The following is a 16,691-nucleotide window of genomic DNA, read 5'->3' on the forward strand; positions in this document are numbered from 1 at the left end:
CCAGCTAATTTTGGGGCCAAGATTAGGATTGACAGAGTTGAGGGCCAATCGGCTGGCACGGCGCGCAGCCACGCCCCCTAAAGCTCTCATTGGCCGCCAAGGTGGCGGGGCGGAGCAAACCCTACTTTGTCCACCAAGAGGAGACGCGGCAGCCCCCTCCCCCGGGCAAGGGCCAATGGCTGTGGTCGGGCGGCGGGCCCCGCCTCCTGGTGGCCGCAAGATTTCACTGCAGGGGCCCCACCGGACTCAGTGACGCTGCGGCCGCCTCCTGCTTAGGGCTCAGCGCTCCCGGGTGGGGGTGCGGTCGTGCAATAGGAAGCCGAGGGCGTTGCAAGCTTCCCCTTGGGCACCAGCTACCTGGCCCCGCGCCCTGCCCTTTGCATTCCCCAGGCACCTCTGGAGCCCCTACCTCTGGCCCCTAGAGCGCCCTTCACGCGTCGGCCATGCCTCTAAGCCGCACTTTGTCCATGTCCTCACTGCCAGGACTGGAGGATTGGGAGGATGAATTCGATCTGGAGAACACAGTGCTCTTCGAGGTGGCCTGGGAAGTGGCCAACAAGGGTGAGCACGCCAGGCGGTGGGTCCCGGACGAGGAGGGCAGTCGGGGATGGGGGCTGGAACTCCTGAGTAATTGGAGGACGGGACTACATGGCAGGACTCTTGGGTTCTGGGCAAGGTGCCTATGACTTCTGTGTCCTTGGGGAGGGACTGGGGTATGTCTCCTGGACCCTGGCGGGGTGGGGATGAGTCGCCTCACTTTGTTAAAATGGAAGGAGTCTGGAAGTCCAGTTGCTGGGTCCTGGGAAAGAGGAAGCTAAAATGAAAGATTCCTAAGTCCTGGAAGGAGGTTTCTGGGAGACCAGAAACTGGGTCCTGAACAGCAAAGGAGATGAAGTGGCTGGGTTTCAGACCTGTGGCCCTGGGGGAAGAGTTTGGGGATAGAACTCTGGGCTTGGGAGAGAGCCAACTGGGAGATAGGATGCATGACTCGTGAGGGCAGAATCTGGGAGCTGGCCACTTGCCAATAAAGATGGGAGGGGCTGCAGACTCTAATTCTTAGATCTTAGGGTGGGAGAGAGTTAGGTTCTGAATGCCTAGGCTCTGAGGGTGTGAGTTTCTAAGAGTAGAGGAGCCTGTGGCCTCAGACACATGCGTACTGAAATGAGGGAAGGCTGGGGAAGTCCTAACTTGGTCAGGGGCTGGGCCCTAGAATGGGAGTGGCTGGGGGCCTAGATTTCTGTGTCCCAGGCCCTGAAGGGCCTACTGGGTTTGGAAAACCAGCTGGGACTGGAGGGAGCTAGGGTTTTGCTCTGCTGAGTCTTGGGAGAGAATGGGACTGGGTCTTACACCATGGCAGGCAGCCCTCAAACTGGGAGCCATGTATCACCAGGGCCCAGGCTCCAGGAGGTAAGGAGGCTGGGAGCCCAGTAGAGTCATGGGGAGGAGCAGGGCTCCACATGTGTGTCCTCATATGGGGAGAGGAAACTGAGGGACAGATCAGCAGAGCCCCTGGGGGGCAAGGAATGACAATTCAGCCCTCTCTTGGGCAACTGTGGGAATCTGAATAGGCCCATGAAGAGAGATTCTCCCCTATGGTGACCTAGAGACTGACTGAGAATTTAAACCCAGCTCGTGAGCTGGGAACTCAGGAAGCTGGGTCCTGCTAATCTTTGTCAGCTTCTGTCATCCTTGAGACCCCAGCCCCTAATTGCCTCAGACCCAGGAGCCCAGGTTCCTACCACTCTCCTGTCTCAGACTCAGAAGTTTAGTCTGAGCCCCGTTCTCCCTTAAACCAGTATGGCCCTGGAACTCTTATCCCATCCTCCCTCTGACTCAGAAGTGTGGGCTTCCAGTCCCCTCCTCCCTCTAAACCAGAGGTCCAGGGCCCCAGCACCTCCCATGTGCTCCCATGCACTCCCCTGCACACATACCCCCAACCCTTGTCCCAGGTCCCAGACCTGTGGACCTCGGCTGGGACCTGCCCTCACACACTTGGGCCCACAGTGGGTGGCATCTACACCGTGCTGCAGACGAAGGCGAAGGTGACAGGGGATGAGTGGGGCGACAACTACTACCTGGTTGGACCGTACACAGAGCAGGGCGTGAGGACCCAGGTGGAACTGCTCGAGCCCCCAACTCCAGCTCTGAAGAGGACACTGGACTCCATGAACAGCAAAGGCTGCAAGGTAGGAATGACCAGGCCAAGGGTCAGGAGGTGGGTGCCCAGAGTTAGGGTGGGAGCAGCAGATAGAGAAGGGATGGGGAAGAGGGAGCAGGGGGGGATGGGGCAGGGAGGATAGCCCCAGAGGGAGAGAGAGGCATGGATCAAAACAGACACTCAGACAGATGCAGGACCCCATGAAATGGGTGGGTGAACCCCAAGCTGTAAGAGATTGGCGAATGGATAAACAGACAGACAGACTGCAGGTCCAAGATATACTGAGAAATAGTTCCTAGATGCCAAGGTTGTCAGACCCAAAGGGAGAAAAAGAGCTAGATAGAAAGACAGCCAGATGGGATCGAGGGGAGGTGGGCTTGGGGTGAGGCAGGAGTACCAGAGTAGGGGTTCTGGAGCCTGAAGTTCAAAGTCACCTTCTCTACTCTCTGCCTGTGTGACCTTGGCTAATAAACATGCGAATAGCATATTTCTATGGGTTTTGGGGGGATCTAACAGTTAATAAAGTCTTCAGTGCAGTTCCTAGCTTCAGTTGGTACTGTATAAGCTATTGTGATCATGGCCATCATCATCATCATCACTATAAGCAGCTGAGCTTGCAGTGAGGCGGACAGGCTGACAAAGGAAGAGAGACGGATGGAGAGAGATTGAGTGTCCCAAGAGGTGGTGATAGCTCCAGGGGCTAGAGCAATAGGGAGAGAGCTGATCGAAATAAAGAAGAAAAGCAGCCCCATATTTCAGGGAGAAGGACCTAGAAGGGAAAGGAACATAGAGTACTAATGAAGAGAAGAGAGCTAGGCAAGCAGACCACAAGGCAGAGATTTAGAGGAGCAGAGCCAGGAATTAAAGATAGGAGGGGAGATCTTGTCCCAAGGCCCTGGATGATGACGGAAGGATGAACACAGAGAGGTGGCTGCTACGTAGACAGAAGATCAAGATGTCCCAGGCCTCAAGTACAGACAGGTTGGGGTCTAGGAGGGAGAAGTACAGTAGTTCCTACATTCATTCACAGCCTCTGTCTTGGGGTGGGGTCTGGAGCCCAGTCAGACCCAACCCTGTCCCTAAGGAACTGTAGGACAGCCCAGCCCTCCCCCATGGCAGCTGCTCCCCACGTGCTGGGGGCCTAAGAATAGCCCCCCCCTCCAGCAAAAGGGCAGACAACAGCTGGGAGGGGGAGGGGAGGGGCATGAGAGTCAGGCTCCTCCAGCTGGGAAAAGCCAGGTCAGGGAGGCATACGACTGCTAGCTGCGTGCACAGGGACGGTGGCAGTAGGCCCAGAACTTTGGGCCTCATCTCATCTCAGGAGGAAAGCAGCCGACTGGAGGAATGGGGCAGAGGCAGAAAGAAATGTGACAGTGAGGTTTAGAAACATGGCAGTGGATAGAAAAATGCAGCCCCTGGGGGAGGAAAGAGGGCAGCTCGCGTTAAAAAAGATGCCTGGGTAGCTCAGCGTTTAGCACCTGCCTTTGGCCCAGGGTGTGATCCTGGAGTCCCAGGATTAAGTCCCGGGATGGAGTCCCACATCGGGCTCCCTGCATGGAGCCTGCTTCTCCCTCTGCCTGTGTCTCTGCCTCTCTCTCTCTCTCTCATGAATAAATAAATAAAATCTTAAAAAAAAAAGTGGCTGCAGGGTACAAAATGGGGCAGAGCCAGGAGGCAGAAGGTGACAGATTTATGGTGAAAGAGTCAGAAGCAAGGCAGCAGGTGGAAGAAATAAGGCAGTGAGAACAGTAAAAGAAACATCCAGTGAGAAGAATTAGCAGCAGAAGGAAAAGATAACGGGGGAAAAGGCAACACGGAGGTTGGCAAGAGAGAAGTGGCAAAAAAAAACACAGAAACGAGGCAGCAGGCTGGAGACATAAGGGTGGAAAAACCAGGCAGTGGGGGCCCAGGGACAAGACATGTGAAAAATGTGGGTATAGCTAGAGAAAGGAGGCAGTGAGTAGGAGCAGGATAGTGGTGATAGAAACTAAGCAAGGGATCAATATAACAGATGCAAAAAGATTGTAGTGCGAATAACTAACAGCCATAGAGAAATAAGGCGGCGGGTGAGAATTTAGCAGCAGATACAGAAACAGGGTGGAAGAACTGAGGCCCTAAGCCCAGGCAGCTGAGCCCAGAGTGGTGTAGCCAAAGCCCTGAGCCTTCTCATGCCCCCCCCACCCCCAGGTGTATTTCGGTCGCTGGCTGATCGAGGGGGGCCCCCTGGTGGTGCTCCTGGATGTGGGGGCCTCAGCCTGGGCCCTGGAGCGCTGGAAGGGGGAGCTCTGGGACACCTGCAACATCGGGGTGCCCTGGTACGACCGTGAGGCCAACGATGCTGTCCTTTTTGGCTTCCTCACCACCTGGTTCCTGGGTGAGGTAGGCCCCATTGCTGGTCCCCATGTCACTCCTTCCGACTCTGACCCAAAACTGCAATGGCTATCAGCCCCTGATCAGGGGCTGGCTGGGTGGGGGCCAGGGGTGACTGGCTTCTCCCAGGGCATTATGAGAGTGGTAGGTCTTTTTCCAAGCATTAGCTCTGAACTTTGGGAAAACGGACATCCAGGGGCCCAGACCCCCTTTTTTTTCCCTCAGAGACTCAAACTCCCAAACTCAGCTTCATTCACGCTAATCTTCCAAGTATAGGATTTTGGAGGCATTAGCTATTGGAGACACTGGCCTGGCTGGAGGGTTTGTACCAGGGAATTCTGGGAGTTGTAGTTCTTTAATCTGATAGTGGCTGGGCCCTGGATGTTTGGTGATCTCCAGCCTACATGAAAACCAGGAATCCTGATTCTGACCCCCTTTTAGCTTTTAAAAGGCTCAAAAACTTCACTTCTTATGCCCCAGGGAAAACAGTTTAGGAACTGGCTACACCTAGATCATTCTGGGAGTTGTAGTCCTTTACCCAGTGTGGGGTACAGTTCGGCTCTTGATTGAGATAGTCTCCAGGAGTTACATTCAGGACCTGGGGAAGCTTTCCAATTCAGCACTGTTGGGACTTAGAAGGTTGGCCAACACCCCTCTCCTGCTACTCCCATCGGCTTTAGGGATGGGGTCAGCGGGTCTGGCTGTCTCAAGGATTTATAGTTCCTTATTCTAGGGGGATTGCAGTGGGCTAGCACCCACTCTGTGCAGGAGTGGTGATAGCTCTCCCCTGCTTCCTTGTCCACCTTGGGGATTGTCGTTTGCCTGCATGACACATATGGAGACACAGCGGCCCTATTCCTGTTGCCCCATAGTTCCTGGCCCAGAACGAGGAGAAGCCACATGTGGTTGCACACTTCCATGAGTGGTTGGCAGGCATTGGACTCTGCTTGTGCCGGGCCCGGCGGCTTCCTGTGGCTACAATCTTCACCACCCACGCCACGCTCCTGGGACGATACCTGTGTGCGGGTGCCGTAGACTTCTACAACAACCTGGAGAATGTGAGCCGGGAATGTGATGGATGGGGCTCTGAGTATTTCAGGACAGCCCAAAGCTGTCCAGGACGCCCAGGGGGTCAAGCTTCTTCTCCCACGACCCAGGAGTCCAAATCCTCAGCCCCCTCCTTCCTAAAGACGCAGGAGTTCAACATCCAGCCACAACCAGAACCCCAGAATCTAGACCTCTAGTCTTCTCCCCAGTTCTTCTACCCTGACTGCCCCTCCCTTCCTACCCAGTTCAATGTGGACAAGGAAGCAGGTGAGAGGCAAATCTATCACCGTTACTGCATGGAGCGGGCAGCGGCCCACTGCGCTCACGTCTTTACTACTGTGTCCCAGATCACCGCCATTGAGGCCCAGCACCTACTCAAGAGGAAACCAGGTAGGGAATAGGCAGAAGTCCCTAGACATGAATGAGGTCATCTGTGCTAAGGCTATACCAGCTTTTTTTTTTTTTAGCTATAGAGAGCAAAGAACTACACCTCCCAGAAGACCCTAAGTTGGTAACCTGAATATGAAGCTGCCAGGCTATATGCCCTAGAGAGTAATGGGAGATGTCATTTTTTTTATGTTAATTTCAAAATGGTAAAGTTATTTTATTGGTTAATGTAGACATTGATCTCCTGAAAGGGAATGGAGTTTCACTGGGTTTTGATTGTGAGAAGAGCGATGTTGGAACAAGTTATTCTTCCCAGGTTATGGTACCCATTCTCAGTGGGTGTATTGTGAGAACTACAATTCCCAGAAGGCCTTTGGCTGGTCAGCTCCTTATACTCCTGGAGCAGGTGGAGGTTTTAATTTTTCATTGACATGTTTTAATTTCTGTGAGGCTAGGAAAGGTAAGGGCCGTAAAAAACCTTCAAAAAACCTTGAAGGTTGAGGGTATATTCTAGGAGAAGCAGGATGGGGATGTTTAAATCATTCCCAGTGCAGGGTGGTAGAAGGGCAAGAACTACAACTCCCAGAGGCCCCAAGGGGGATTATTTCCCTGTGTGGTCAGCCATTTGCAGGGGCTGCTGGGATTTGTAGTCATGCTTGTGAACATAAGCAAGCAACTTTGGGCAAGAAGGCATCTGAGTGGCAGGGCAGCCAGGTCACCAAGGAAGCTCCCAGAGGAGCTACTAAAACAGAAATTGTGAAAAAAAGAAGGAGTCTTTCCTTTATTTCCTTTATTTATTCATTCAGCTACAATGATCTGAATGAATAAATGAAGACTTGAAACATGGATCTTCTCCCCCAATCCTAGATATCGTGACCCCCAATGGGCTGAATGTGAAGAAGTTCTCCGCCATGCATGAGTTCCAGAACCTCCATGCTCAGAGCAAGGCTCGAATCCAGGAGTTTGTGCGGGGCCATTTTTATGGGTACGTAGACCAAATGCCTAGATCTTGAGAAGAGGAGGGGGTTGGGAGCCCATGTCCCGAGTGTGAGAGACAGGACAGGTGGGGTAGCTCAGCCTCTTGAATTTCTGAGCTCCAGAACAATGGCTGGGTATTGAGGGATCGATCCCCCGCTAAGGAGAGAAGAACTACAATTCCCAGGAGTCCTCCACGATGCCTCTACTCTAAGCAGTTCTTTGCCCCCTTCAGCTGCTGGGATTTGTAGTTTCAAGGCCAGGGCTACAGGGTCCTCACCTTGGCTTCCCCCTGCCTTGTGCCTTTTCTAGACACCTGGACTTCAACTTGGACAAGACCTTGTATTTCTTTATCGCTGGCCGCTACGAGTTCTCTAACAAGGGGGCCGATGTCTTCCTAGAGGCCTTGGCCCGGCTCAATTATCTGCTCAGAGTAAGGCCTGGGCTGTCGGGAAGGACACAAAAAGAGGACAAAGGAATTGGGACATAACTTGGGGGGGGTGGGTGCGAGTAGGGAAATCCATGTATGAAGGGGCAGACCAGAGTCGCTGTGAGGATGGTAACTTTAATTCTCCTTGACAGGAAGGGACATGGCAGGATCACAGTGGTCTTTTTTTTTTTTTTTTTTAAAGAATTTTTTAATTTATTCATGAGAGACACACAGAGAGAGGCAGGGACATAGGCAGAGGGAGAATCAGGCTCCCTGTGGGGAGCCTGATGCGGGACTTGGGACTCAAACCCTGATCATGCCTTGAGCCAAAGGCAGATTCTCAACCACTGAGTCACCCAGGTGCCCCACAGTGGTCCTGATGGATAGAAAAGGGTAGGTGGCCTCAGCCTTCACCCAGGTGATCCTGACCATCCCCTCCCCCTGCCTCTTCCTCTGCCCAGGTGAACGGCAGCGAGCAGACAGTGGTTGCCTTCTTCATCATGCCAGCCCGGACCAACAATTTCAACGTGGAAACCCTCAAGGGCCAAGCTGTGCGCAAGCAGCTTTGGTCAGCAGCCCCCAGCCCAGGAGCCCTGCCGTTCCCACTCCCAGTTGTGTTCTTTGGGAGGCTCAGTTTTGTTCTCTGGAACATGAGCAACTTGGCCCAAGAGATTCCTAGTGAAGTCACCTGCTTAAGAGGCCCCCAGTTCAGGGGCAGGAAGGAATTGCCAGCAGGACAAGTGTGACTGCACAACCAGGACTCTGACATTAACCTGGCGAGGTCCCACTTGTGCCACTGCCCCCTCCTAGCTTTGTGACTTTAAGCAAATAATCCTGCCTCTCCAAGCCTCAGCTCCCTCAAATGCAAAACTCAATCATCAGCCATCAGATATTCCTTGAGCACCTACCATGTACCAGACTTTGCTCCAGGCCCTGGGGACAAGGCTGTGAATGAGAAAGATAAAATTCCTGCCCTCCAAGCTCACATTCTAGAAAGTTCTATAGAAAATGTTCTGGGGTGCCTGGTTGGCTCAGGCAGTAGAGCATGTGACTCTTGATCTCAGGGTTGTAAGTTCAAGCCCCATGTTGAGTGTAGAGATTACTTAAAAATAAAATCTTTCAGGGAAAAAGGGAGGTGGAGGAGTAAAAAAAAAGGAAGTGGAATATGAGACAGGATGTAGAGTTGTCAGGACAGGCCACAATGAGAAAATGCCATTGGGTAGAGACCAACAGAAGAAATGAGGGAGGGAGCCCTCCCTATGTATCTGGGGAATAGGACTTCAGGCAGAAGAACAGCAAGTGCAAAGGCCCTGAGGTGTGTTTAAGAAACCACAGGGGACCAGTGGGGCTGGAGCACTGTGCTATAGGGAGATGGGGTAGAGAATGAGGCCAGAGCTATGAGAGGATTATGAGCAGAGGAATGTCAATGAGCCTATAGGATGTCACTAATTGCTAGCTTTACTTGTGTACTTCATTTCCTCTCAGAACATAATTTTTCCTTTTTACAAAATGGGGCTTAGCACTGCCACTGCCAGGACTAGTGCAAGCCCTAAAAATAGCTGACATTTCTGGAAGGCTTGCCATGGGCCAGGCACTGTGTACTTTTTTTGTCATGACTTCATCAAGTTTTCACTGCAAACCTATGAGGTTGATTCTATTTTTATCCCTCTCCTATGGATGAGTCACTGAAGTCAGAGAGGGAAGGCCACCTGTTCCTGGCCACACAGCTGATGCCAGGCACAAGGGATTCGAGCCTTCCAGGGTCTGTTTCCCAGGTCCCCATCCTCCAGCCCAGAATCCCCAGGGCCTGTGCTCAGACCTCGGTTTTTCAACTGCCCCAGAAACCTAACAATATATGGCAGCCAGTGTGTATGTGATGTTGTGGCTCTGTTCCTTCTAGGGATACAGCCAACACAGTGAAAGAGAAGTTCGGAAGGAAGCTTTACGAATCCTTGCTGGTGTGAGTGTCCCACCCCCAGCCCTGCATCCTCCTAGGCCCTAACTCCTCTCATCACCCATTTCGAGATGCATACCTTGCTCACCTTGCAGGGGGAGCCTCCCGGACATGAACAAGATGCTGGACAAGGAGGACTTCACTATGATGAAGAGAGCCATCTTTGCCACGCAGGTATGGTCTGGACCCCTGAACAGAGAGCTGGAAACGCCCCGCAGCCCCATAGGCAGCCTGCCATGTCAGCTCTGACCCCAGAGATTGCTGGAAGTTCTGCTTTACGGGCAGCCCTTTTTAGGGAATCACAAGTCCACAGAAGGATGTGAACTTCAGGTCCCTGAGGGCAGCCTGTTTTCCCAGGGCTTATTCTGCTATAGGGGCTGCTGGGAGTTGAAATTTCTTCCTTCCTTCCTTCCTTCCTTCCTTCCTTCTTTCCTTCCTTCCTTTCTTCCTTCCTTCCTTCCTTCCTTCCTTCCTTCCTTCCTTCCTTCCTTCCTTCCTTCTTTCCTTCCTTCCTTTCTTCTTTCCTCCCTCCCTCCCCTCCCCTCCTTCCCTCCTTTTCTTTTCTTTCTTTCTTTCTTTCTTTCTTTCTTTCTTTCTTTCTTTCTTTCTTTCTTTCTTTCTCTCTTTCTCTCTTTCTCCTCTTTTCTTTTCCTTTTCCTTTCCTTTTCCTTTCCTTTTCCTTTCCTTTTCCTTTCCTTTTCCTTTCCTTTTCCTTTCCTTTTCCTTTCCTTTTCCTTTCCTTTTCCTTTCCTTTTCCTTTCCTTTTCCTTTCCTTTTCCTTTCCTTTCCTTTCCTTTCCTTTCCTCTCCAATTTCATTGAGTCCCTGCAGTCAATGGACAAAAGGTGAAAGGGAACTTTAGGAAGCCAAACCAGCCACAAAAGAACTACAAGTTCCAGCTGTCCCTGGGTCTTGCTGCATGCAAACTAGCTGCATACTCATTAGAGCCAGAAGGGCAGCTAAAACACTTGCCATTACCTGAAGAACATTGAAAACTCTCAGCAGCCACACTGCTTTTCTTATCCCACTGGCTGTGTCTTAGTCCCCAAACATTCCTGGGAATTATAGCTTCTTTAGATTCCTGAGATTAATGCAGTTAGGTGGATGGGAAACCTTAGAGGTACGTGGCAGTAACAGAATGAGAACTACAACTCCCAGCAGCCCCTGCTCCACGGATTCTTCCCCAGCCCCAGAGGCTTCTGGGAAGTATAGTTCTTTTCTTCTCTGGAGTCCAGAATCTTTGGTACCTGTGGTCAGGGTTGATAAACACTCCCTGGGGAATGGAAACCAAAGCACAAATAAGATAAGCCAAAGCATAAATAAGATGTGATGTGCTTTTGGCCAAACTACAATTTCCAATAGTCCTTAAGGCTGCTGGGAGTTGTAGTTTCTTGCAGCTCCCAGACGCTGACTGAAGGAGAGTAGAACTTTTTCATGAGATGGAAGAGGTACAAGTAATTATCTATCCCAGCACCCTGTGGGAGTTCCTAGCTCTGGCCTACTTCACTGATTCTTGGGAATTCTGGTTCCTTTGGGCCTCGGTTGGGAGTGGAGGTGGAGGGAATTACAGGATGGAGAGTAAAGGTGATTTGGAGAGAAAACAAGCCAAGATTTTCATAAGAAAACTACAACTAGGGGCACCTGGGTGGTTCAGTTGGTTGAGATCCAGCTCTTGATTTTGGCTCAGGTATGATCTCAGGGTCAGAGGATTGAGCCCCACGTTGGGCCCTGTCCTGGTCATGGAGCCTGCTTGAGATGCTCTCTCTCTCTCTCAACAAAGCCAAAACAAAAAAAGCCCCTGCAACTTCCAGCAGCTCCTGAAGCTTGCTACCATATTGGCAAAGTCTCTGCCTCATTGAGTTAGGGTAGTTTTAGTGCCTTTGGGTTTCTTTGATGACAGAGCCAAGAGTACAAAATGGAATAGTTCTAACTCCCATAGTCTGAGAGGCAGGCTTTGCCTCAAAGACAGCTGGGAATTGTGGTTTCTGTCCGGCTCATGGAAATTAAAGGGAAAAGTGGACCTTTACATATAGAGCCAAGTAGACAATCACAACTCCTCATCTCTTGGGCTTATTGTTCCTACAACCTGGTGGGAATTGTGGTCTCCCCAGGGTCAGCATGGCTCATGGGGAACTAGGGAGCCCTGTGCCCTTTCTCTGATCCTCATCCTACATGTGGCCCCTACAGCGACAGTCTTTCCCCCCTGTGTGCACCCACAACATGCTGGACGACTCCTCGGACCCTATCCTGACCACCATCCGCCGAATTGGGCTCTTCAATAGTAGTGCTGACAGGGTCAAGGTGAGGGCAATGGTCAAGGTGGGTTAAGCATGGTGGGCTGGAGGGGCACCCGGATGGCTCAGTGGTTGAACATCTGCCTTTGGCTCAGGTTATGATTCTGGGGTCCTGGGATTAAGTTCCACATCAGACTCCCCACGGGGAGGCTGCTTCTCCTTTTGCCTGTGTCTCTGCCTCTCTGTGTCTCTCATGAATAAATAAATAAAATCTTAAAAAAAAAAAAAAAGGCACGATGGGGTGGGGTGGGGTACAGAGAGCCTGGCCTCTCATCCCCCCCTTTCCCCTAGTTTATCAAAGGATTGCTGTGTTTTAGAAAGGACCTTAGCACTTCAAGCTGACAGACTTAGATTCAAATCTTTTTCCTACCACTGACTTATGTGACTTTAGACAAGTTTTTCATCTTCTCTGGGCCACTCTGGGGTCCCAGGGAGTAGTTAAATAAGCTGCTTGGGCTGAGCTCTTCTTTTTCACTGCTAGGTTATTTTCCATCCAGAGTTTCTCTCCTCCACGAGCCCCCTGCTCCCCGTGGATTATGAAGAATTTGTCCGTGGCTGCCACCTTGGGGTCTTTCCCTCCTACTATGAACCTTGGGGCTACACGCCGGGTGAGTGCAGCATGCTGGTGGGCTTCTGGTCAGATCAGGCATGATCCATCAAGGTACTTGCCTGTTCTGTGCCCCAAGCTCTCCGTGGCAAAACAAGGACAATAGCAACAGTCTGTTTTGCTACGGGATGTGTTTTTGTGATGCAGTAAGTAGTTTACGTGAAGCATAATTAGAGGGCTGATATCACAGTCACAGGTCATGTGGCATTCCCCACAGTTTGCTGATGTTTGGCCCCTGAGATAACAGCAGCTGAATGTGGGGGTACCTGGGTGGCTGAGTGGTTGAGTGTCTGCCTTTGGCTCAGGTTGTGATCCCAGGGTCCAGGGATCAAGTCTCGCATTGGGCTCCCCACAGGCACCTGCCTCTCTGTCTGTGTCTCTCATGAATAAATAAATACGATTTTTAAAAATATTTTATTTATTTATTCATGAGAGACACACAGAGAGAGGCAGAGACATAGGCAGAGAGAGAAGCGGGCTCCATGCAGGGAGCCCGATGCGGGACTCAATCCCAGGATTCCAGGATCATGCCCTGAGCCAAAGGCAGACACTCAATCGCTGAGCCACCCAGGTGTCCCAATAAAACTTTTTAAAAATTTAAAAAATAAAAATAAACTGCTTGAAGCATTTCTCAGGCTTGTTTAGGGTGTTAAAGGAGGCAGTAATAAGAGCCCTTCTCTGACCTCCTGTCAAAATAGACTGAAGCTGGGGCGCCCAGGTGGCTCAGTCAGTTAAATGACTGACCTTTGGCTTCAGCTCAGGCCCTGATCTCGGGGTCATGAGATTGAGCCCCACATCAGGCTATGTGCCTGGCACAGAGTCTGCTTAGGACTCTGTCTCCCTCTGCCCCTCCCCTCTTCTCTTTCTCTCTCTCTCTCTCTCTCTCTCTCAAATAAACAAATAAATCTTTAAAAAAAAATAGACTGAAGCTATGATTAACCATTACACTATGTCTGGCACAAGAAAGTATCCTACCGGAGTGCCTGGGTGGGTCAGTCCATTAAGCATCTGCCTTCAGCTCAGGTCATGATCCCAGAGTCCTGGGATTGAGCCCCACCAGGGCTCCCTGCTTAGCAGGGAATCTGCTTCCTGTTTGTGCTCTCTCTCTGTCAAATAAATAAATAAAATCTTAGGATGCCTGGGTGGCTCAGTGGTTAGGCTCCTGTCTTCGCCTCAGGTTGTGACCCCAGGATCTGGGATCGAGTCCAGCATGGGGCTCCCTGCGAGGAGCCTGCTTCTCCATCTGCCTGTGTCTCTGCCTCTCTCTCTCTCTGTCTCTCATGAATAAATAAATAAAATCTTTAAAAAAAAAGATTGATTTACTTATTATTCATGAGAGACAGACTGAGAGAGAGAGGCAGAGACAAGCAGAGGGAGAAGCAGGCTACAGGCAGAGAGAGAAGCAGGCTCCATGCAGGGAGCCCCATGCAGGACTCAATCCCGGGACTCCAGGATCACGCCCTGGGCGGAAGGCAGGCGCCAAACCGCCGAGCCACCCAGGGATTCCCCCAAGTAAATAAATCTGAAAATAAATAAATAAATAAAATCTTTAAAAAGAAGAAAGAAAGAAAATACCTTACAGGCTGTGAGGATTAAGTAAATGGTAGACATTGGCACAGAGTATGAACTTAATAATTGAGCATCCTGTCACCTAACTCTAGACTCTACGTCATCCTAAAGCCTGGAAACAAGTGAATTCCCTTTTCTGAGCCTCTTAGCTTTCAAGAAAGAGACTATGATAGTCTAAGGTCTAAGTCTGATTTTGTGGGCTCAGTGATTGTGCAAGGTGTCAGTAGAGGGCGCTGTTAGGGCTTGCGTTTGAGTCTCAAAGAATGCGAAAGCTAAGTGGACCTTCCTTCTGCCGCCTTCCTGCAGCTGAGTGCACGGTTATGGGCATCCCCAGTATCTCCACCAACCTCTCTGGCTTCGGCTGCTTCATGGAGGAACACATTGCAGACCCCTCCGCTTACGGTCAGCTCCCAGACAGAGCCGAGACTCTTGGATCCTGGGGGCGGAAAGGGTGGGCTCCTGGGTCCCTGGGAAGGAAGGGTCCTGGCGCCCCACAGTCCCTGGGAGAATGGTTTCCTTAGTCTGATATCTGAGCCCCCGTCCTGGCCCCCACAGGCATCTACATCCTGGACCGGCGGTTCCGCAGTCTGGATGATTCCTGCTCCCAGCTCACCTCCTTCCTCTACAGCTTCTGCCAGCAGAGCCGGCGGCAGCGCATCATCCAGCGAAACCGCACCGAGCGCCTCTCAGACCTTCTGGACTGGAAATACCTAGGCCGGGTATAACTCCCTTCCACGTCCTCCGCTGGTGAAACGGCCGCTTCCGGCTCTGGGTCTCTGATTGCTCTGCCTCCAAGGCTCGCGCAGGAGGCAGTCTCCTTCCACCTGTACCAGTTGTTCTCCCTTTAAGAAATCAAGCAGCTTTTGCAGGTAGACCACATTGGTGGAGGTTACCTTACTTGCTTCAGTGTGTGGCCGAAGGGGTAACCGACTTAATTCTGGCCCCCTGTTAATGAGGTGTGGCTCAGAGACGTCCAGAGAGATGGTTAATTGGCATAGGGGCCAACTGGAAGGTGCTGGAGTGTGACTAGGGCCCGCCCCCTTCCACCTCTGCCGGGGGCGGGGCCTGGCTCCGGTCCCCTGACGCCTCCTCCCTTCCTTTTCCCCAAGTACTATATGTCTGCACGCCACATGGCGCTGGCCAAGGCCTTTCCAGAACACTTCACCTATGAGCCCCACGAGGCTGACGCGGTGAGTGGACCCATATCTCTCTGATGGGCCTGGAGCTACAGGGCTGGGGTGGGGGCGCGTCCCTCTTGGAGTGGGAGGGCCCCCGAGGATGGGGGGAACCGTAGAGGTCTCTGCTCACTCTGCGGTTTGTGCCCACACCCCCGGAACGCAGACTCAGGGCTACCGCTACCCGCGGCCGGCCTCGGTGCCACCATCGCCCTCGCTGTCGCGCCACTCAAGTCCGCACCAGAGTGAGGACGAGGAGGAGCCGCGGGACGGGCCGCCGGATGTAGATGGGGAGCGCTACGACGAGGACGAGGAGGCAGCCAAGGACCGGCGCAACATCCGCGCCCCGGAGTGGCCGCGCCGCGCCTCCTGCACCTCTTCCACCGGCGGGAGCAAGCGCAGCTCGGTGGACACGGCGCCCTCCAGCTCGCTCAGCACTCCCAGTGAGCCCCTCAGCCCTGCCAGCTCCCTGGGCGAGGAGCGCAACTGAGTGCCGGGCCCCTCACTCCCGACCCATCCTGCCTCTCCTCCAGAGGGTGGATGCAGGATGGCGCTGTTCCTAAACCCCACTCCGGATCTCGAGCCCTCCTGGGGGGGCCACAGCCCCGCCCCCTCCGCCATACACTCCAGCCCCTCTGGCCCCGCTCTTGGAACCCCCAACACTCCAGAATCTACAACGCCGTGCCTTTCCTGGGTTCCAGAATGCATACTCTGTGCCCTGGAGTCCTCCGGGCCTGGCTTAGGTGCCAGGGGCCAGGAACCTGCCATTACCGTGCTAAGGTGCCAGAGGTTTTAGGAAACCTGCTCTGTTGCCTTCCAGGCAGGGTCTCCTAGGATCCTTTGTGGCTTGCTAAGTTTGCAGCACACAGAATATGCCATGCTCAGGCCTGGCCCCGGGGGTTACAAGCTCTGGAAACCATGTGGTGTCCGTACAATTGGGACAATCAAGTCCAAAGCTGGGGCACTATCAGGGACTTAACTGAATGCAGAGGTCCTCCATTTCAACTCCAGACCAGGTCGCTCGTGTGTTTAGTCTGATCTGGTGCTTCCTGGGGTGTCTGTCTCTGCCTGGAGGGTCTTTCCACACCCCCAGCCTCCTCTCTCTGTACTTTGGCCAATGGGGTGATGGTGGTGGTGCAGAACCACTTGGCTTCTCATTCCTATTAGAGAACATCCCGTCTTGGTCTAGATACCTTTCTGACCTTTTCTAAACCAGACCCTACTCCTCCTTCTCAGAGTCTGAGCTCATCATATCTTGAGATTCCTGTTGTCTCCAGAGAATCTTCTCACTTCTCACTGGGGACAGAACTAGCTATCTTCCTCTGCCACAACCCCCAACCCCTAGGCCCACCATGAAACCACTGGGTTCTAGGTCCTGGTTGCTGACTCTAGAACCTTATCACTGTGCTGCTTCCTGGTCCTTTGCCCCTGGTCTAGAACTGAACCCACTAGGTTCTAGAACTTTCATATTTACCTCAAGGCTCTTCTGTCCTTAAGCTGTGCCCTGCCCCCAGCTTTGGTGAAAGGGAGGGGCCCTTCATGTGTGCTGTGCTGTGTCTGATGCACTTGGTTTGCAGTTGGGAAGGGGAGGGCAGAATGGGTGATTGTTGTGTGTCCAGAGATGAAAAAAATACATCTATATTTAAGAATCTTGGGTTTGGTCCACTGTGAGGACTTGCTGGGCCTCACTCCTGGCCCCTCCCTCTTTACTTCTCTATTCTTCCCC

At 52.4% G+C, this 16,691-nt stretch overlaps 1 protein-coding gene across 1 annotated transcript; it reads left to right on the top strand.

Moving 5' to 3' along the window:
* Window positions 1-212: 212 nt before the first annotated feature.
* On the top strand, window positions 213-16,614 carry GYS1 (glycogen synthase 1). The gene is made up of 16 exons (XM_077845916.1): window positions 213-561; window positions 2,005-2,186; window positions 4,346-4,537; window positions 5,401-5,586; window positions 5,821-5,965; window positions 6,830-6,947; window positions 7,250-7,370; window positions 7,829-7,935; window positions 9,268-9,327; window positions 9,417-9,495; window positions 11,508-11,621; window positions 12,096-12,222; window positions 14,097-14,192; window positions 14,346-14,509; window positions 14,900-14,980; window positions 15,132-16,614. The coding sequence occupies exons 1-16, from the start codon at window positions 444-446 to the stop codon at window positions 15,453-15,455; spliced, it is 2,214 nt and encodes a 737-aa protein (XP_077702042.1). The 5' UTR covers window positions 213-443; the 3' UTR covers window positions 15,456-16,614.
* The last annotated feature ends 77 nt before the right edge of the window (window positions 16,615-16,691 follow it).

This window comes from Canis aureus, chromosome 1 (genome assembly GCF_053574225.1).
Source record: "Canis aureus isolate CA01 chromosome 1, VMU_Caureus_v.1.0, whole genome shotgun sequence".
Taxonomy (NCBI): domain Eukaryota; kingdom Metazoa; phylum Chordata; class Mammalia; order Carnivora; family Canidae; genus Canis; species Canis aureus.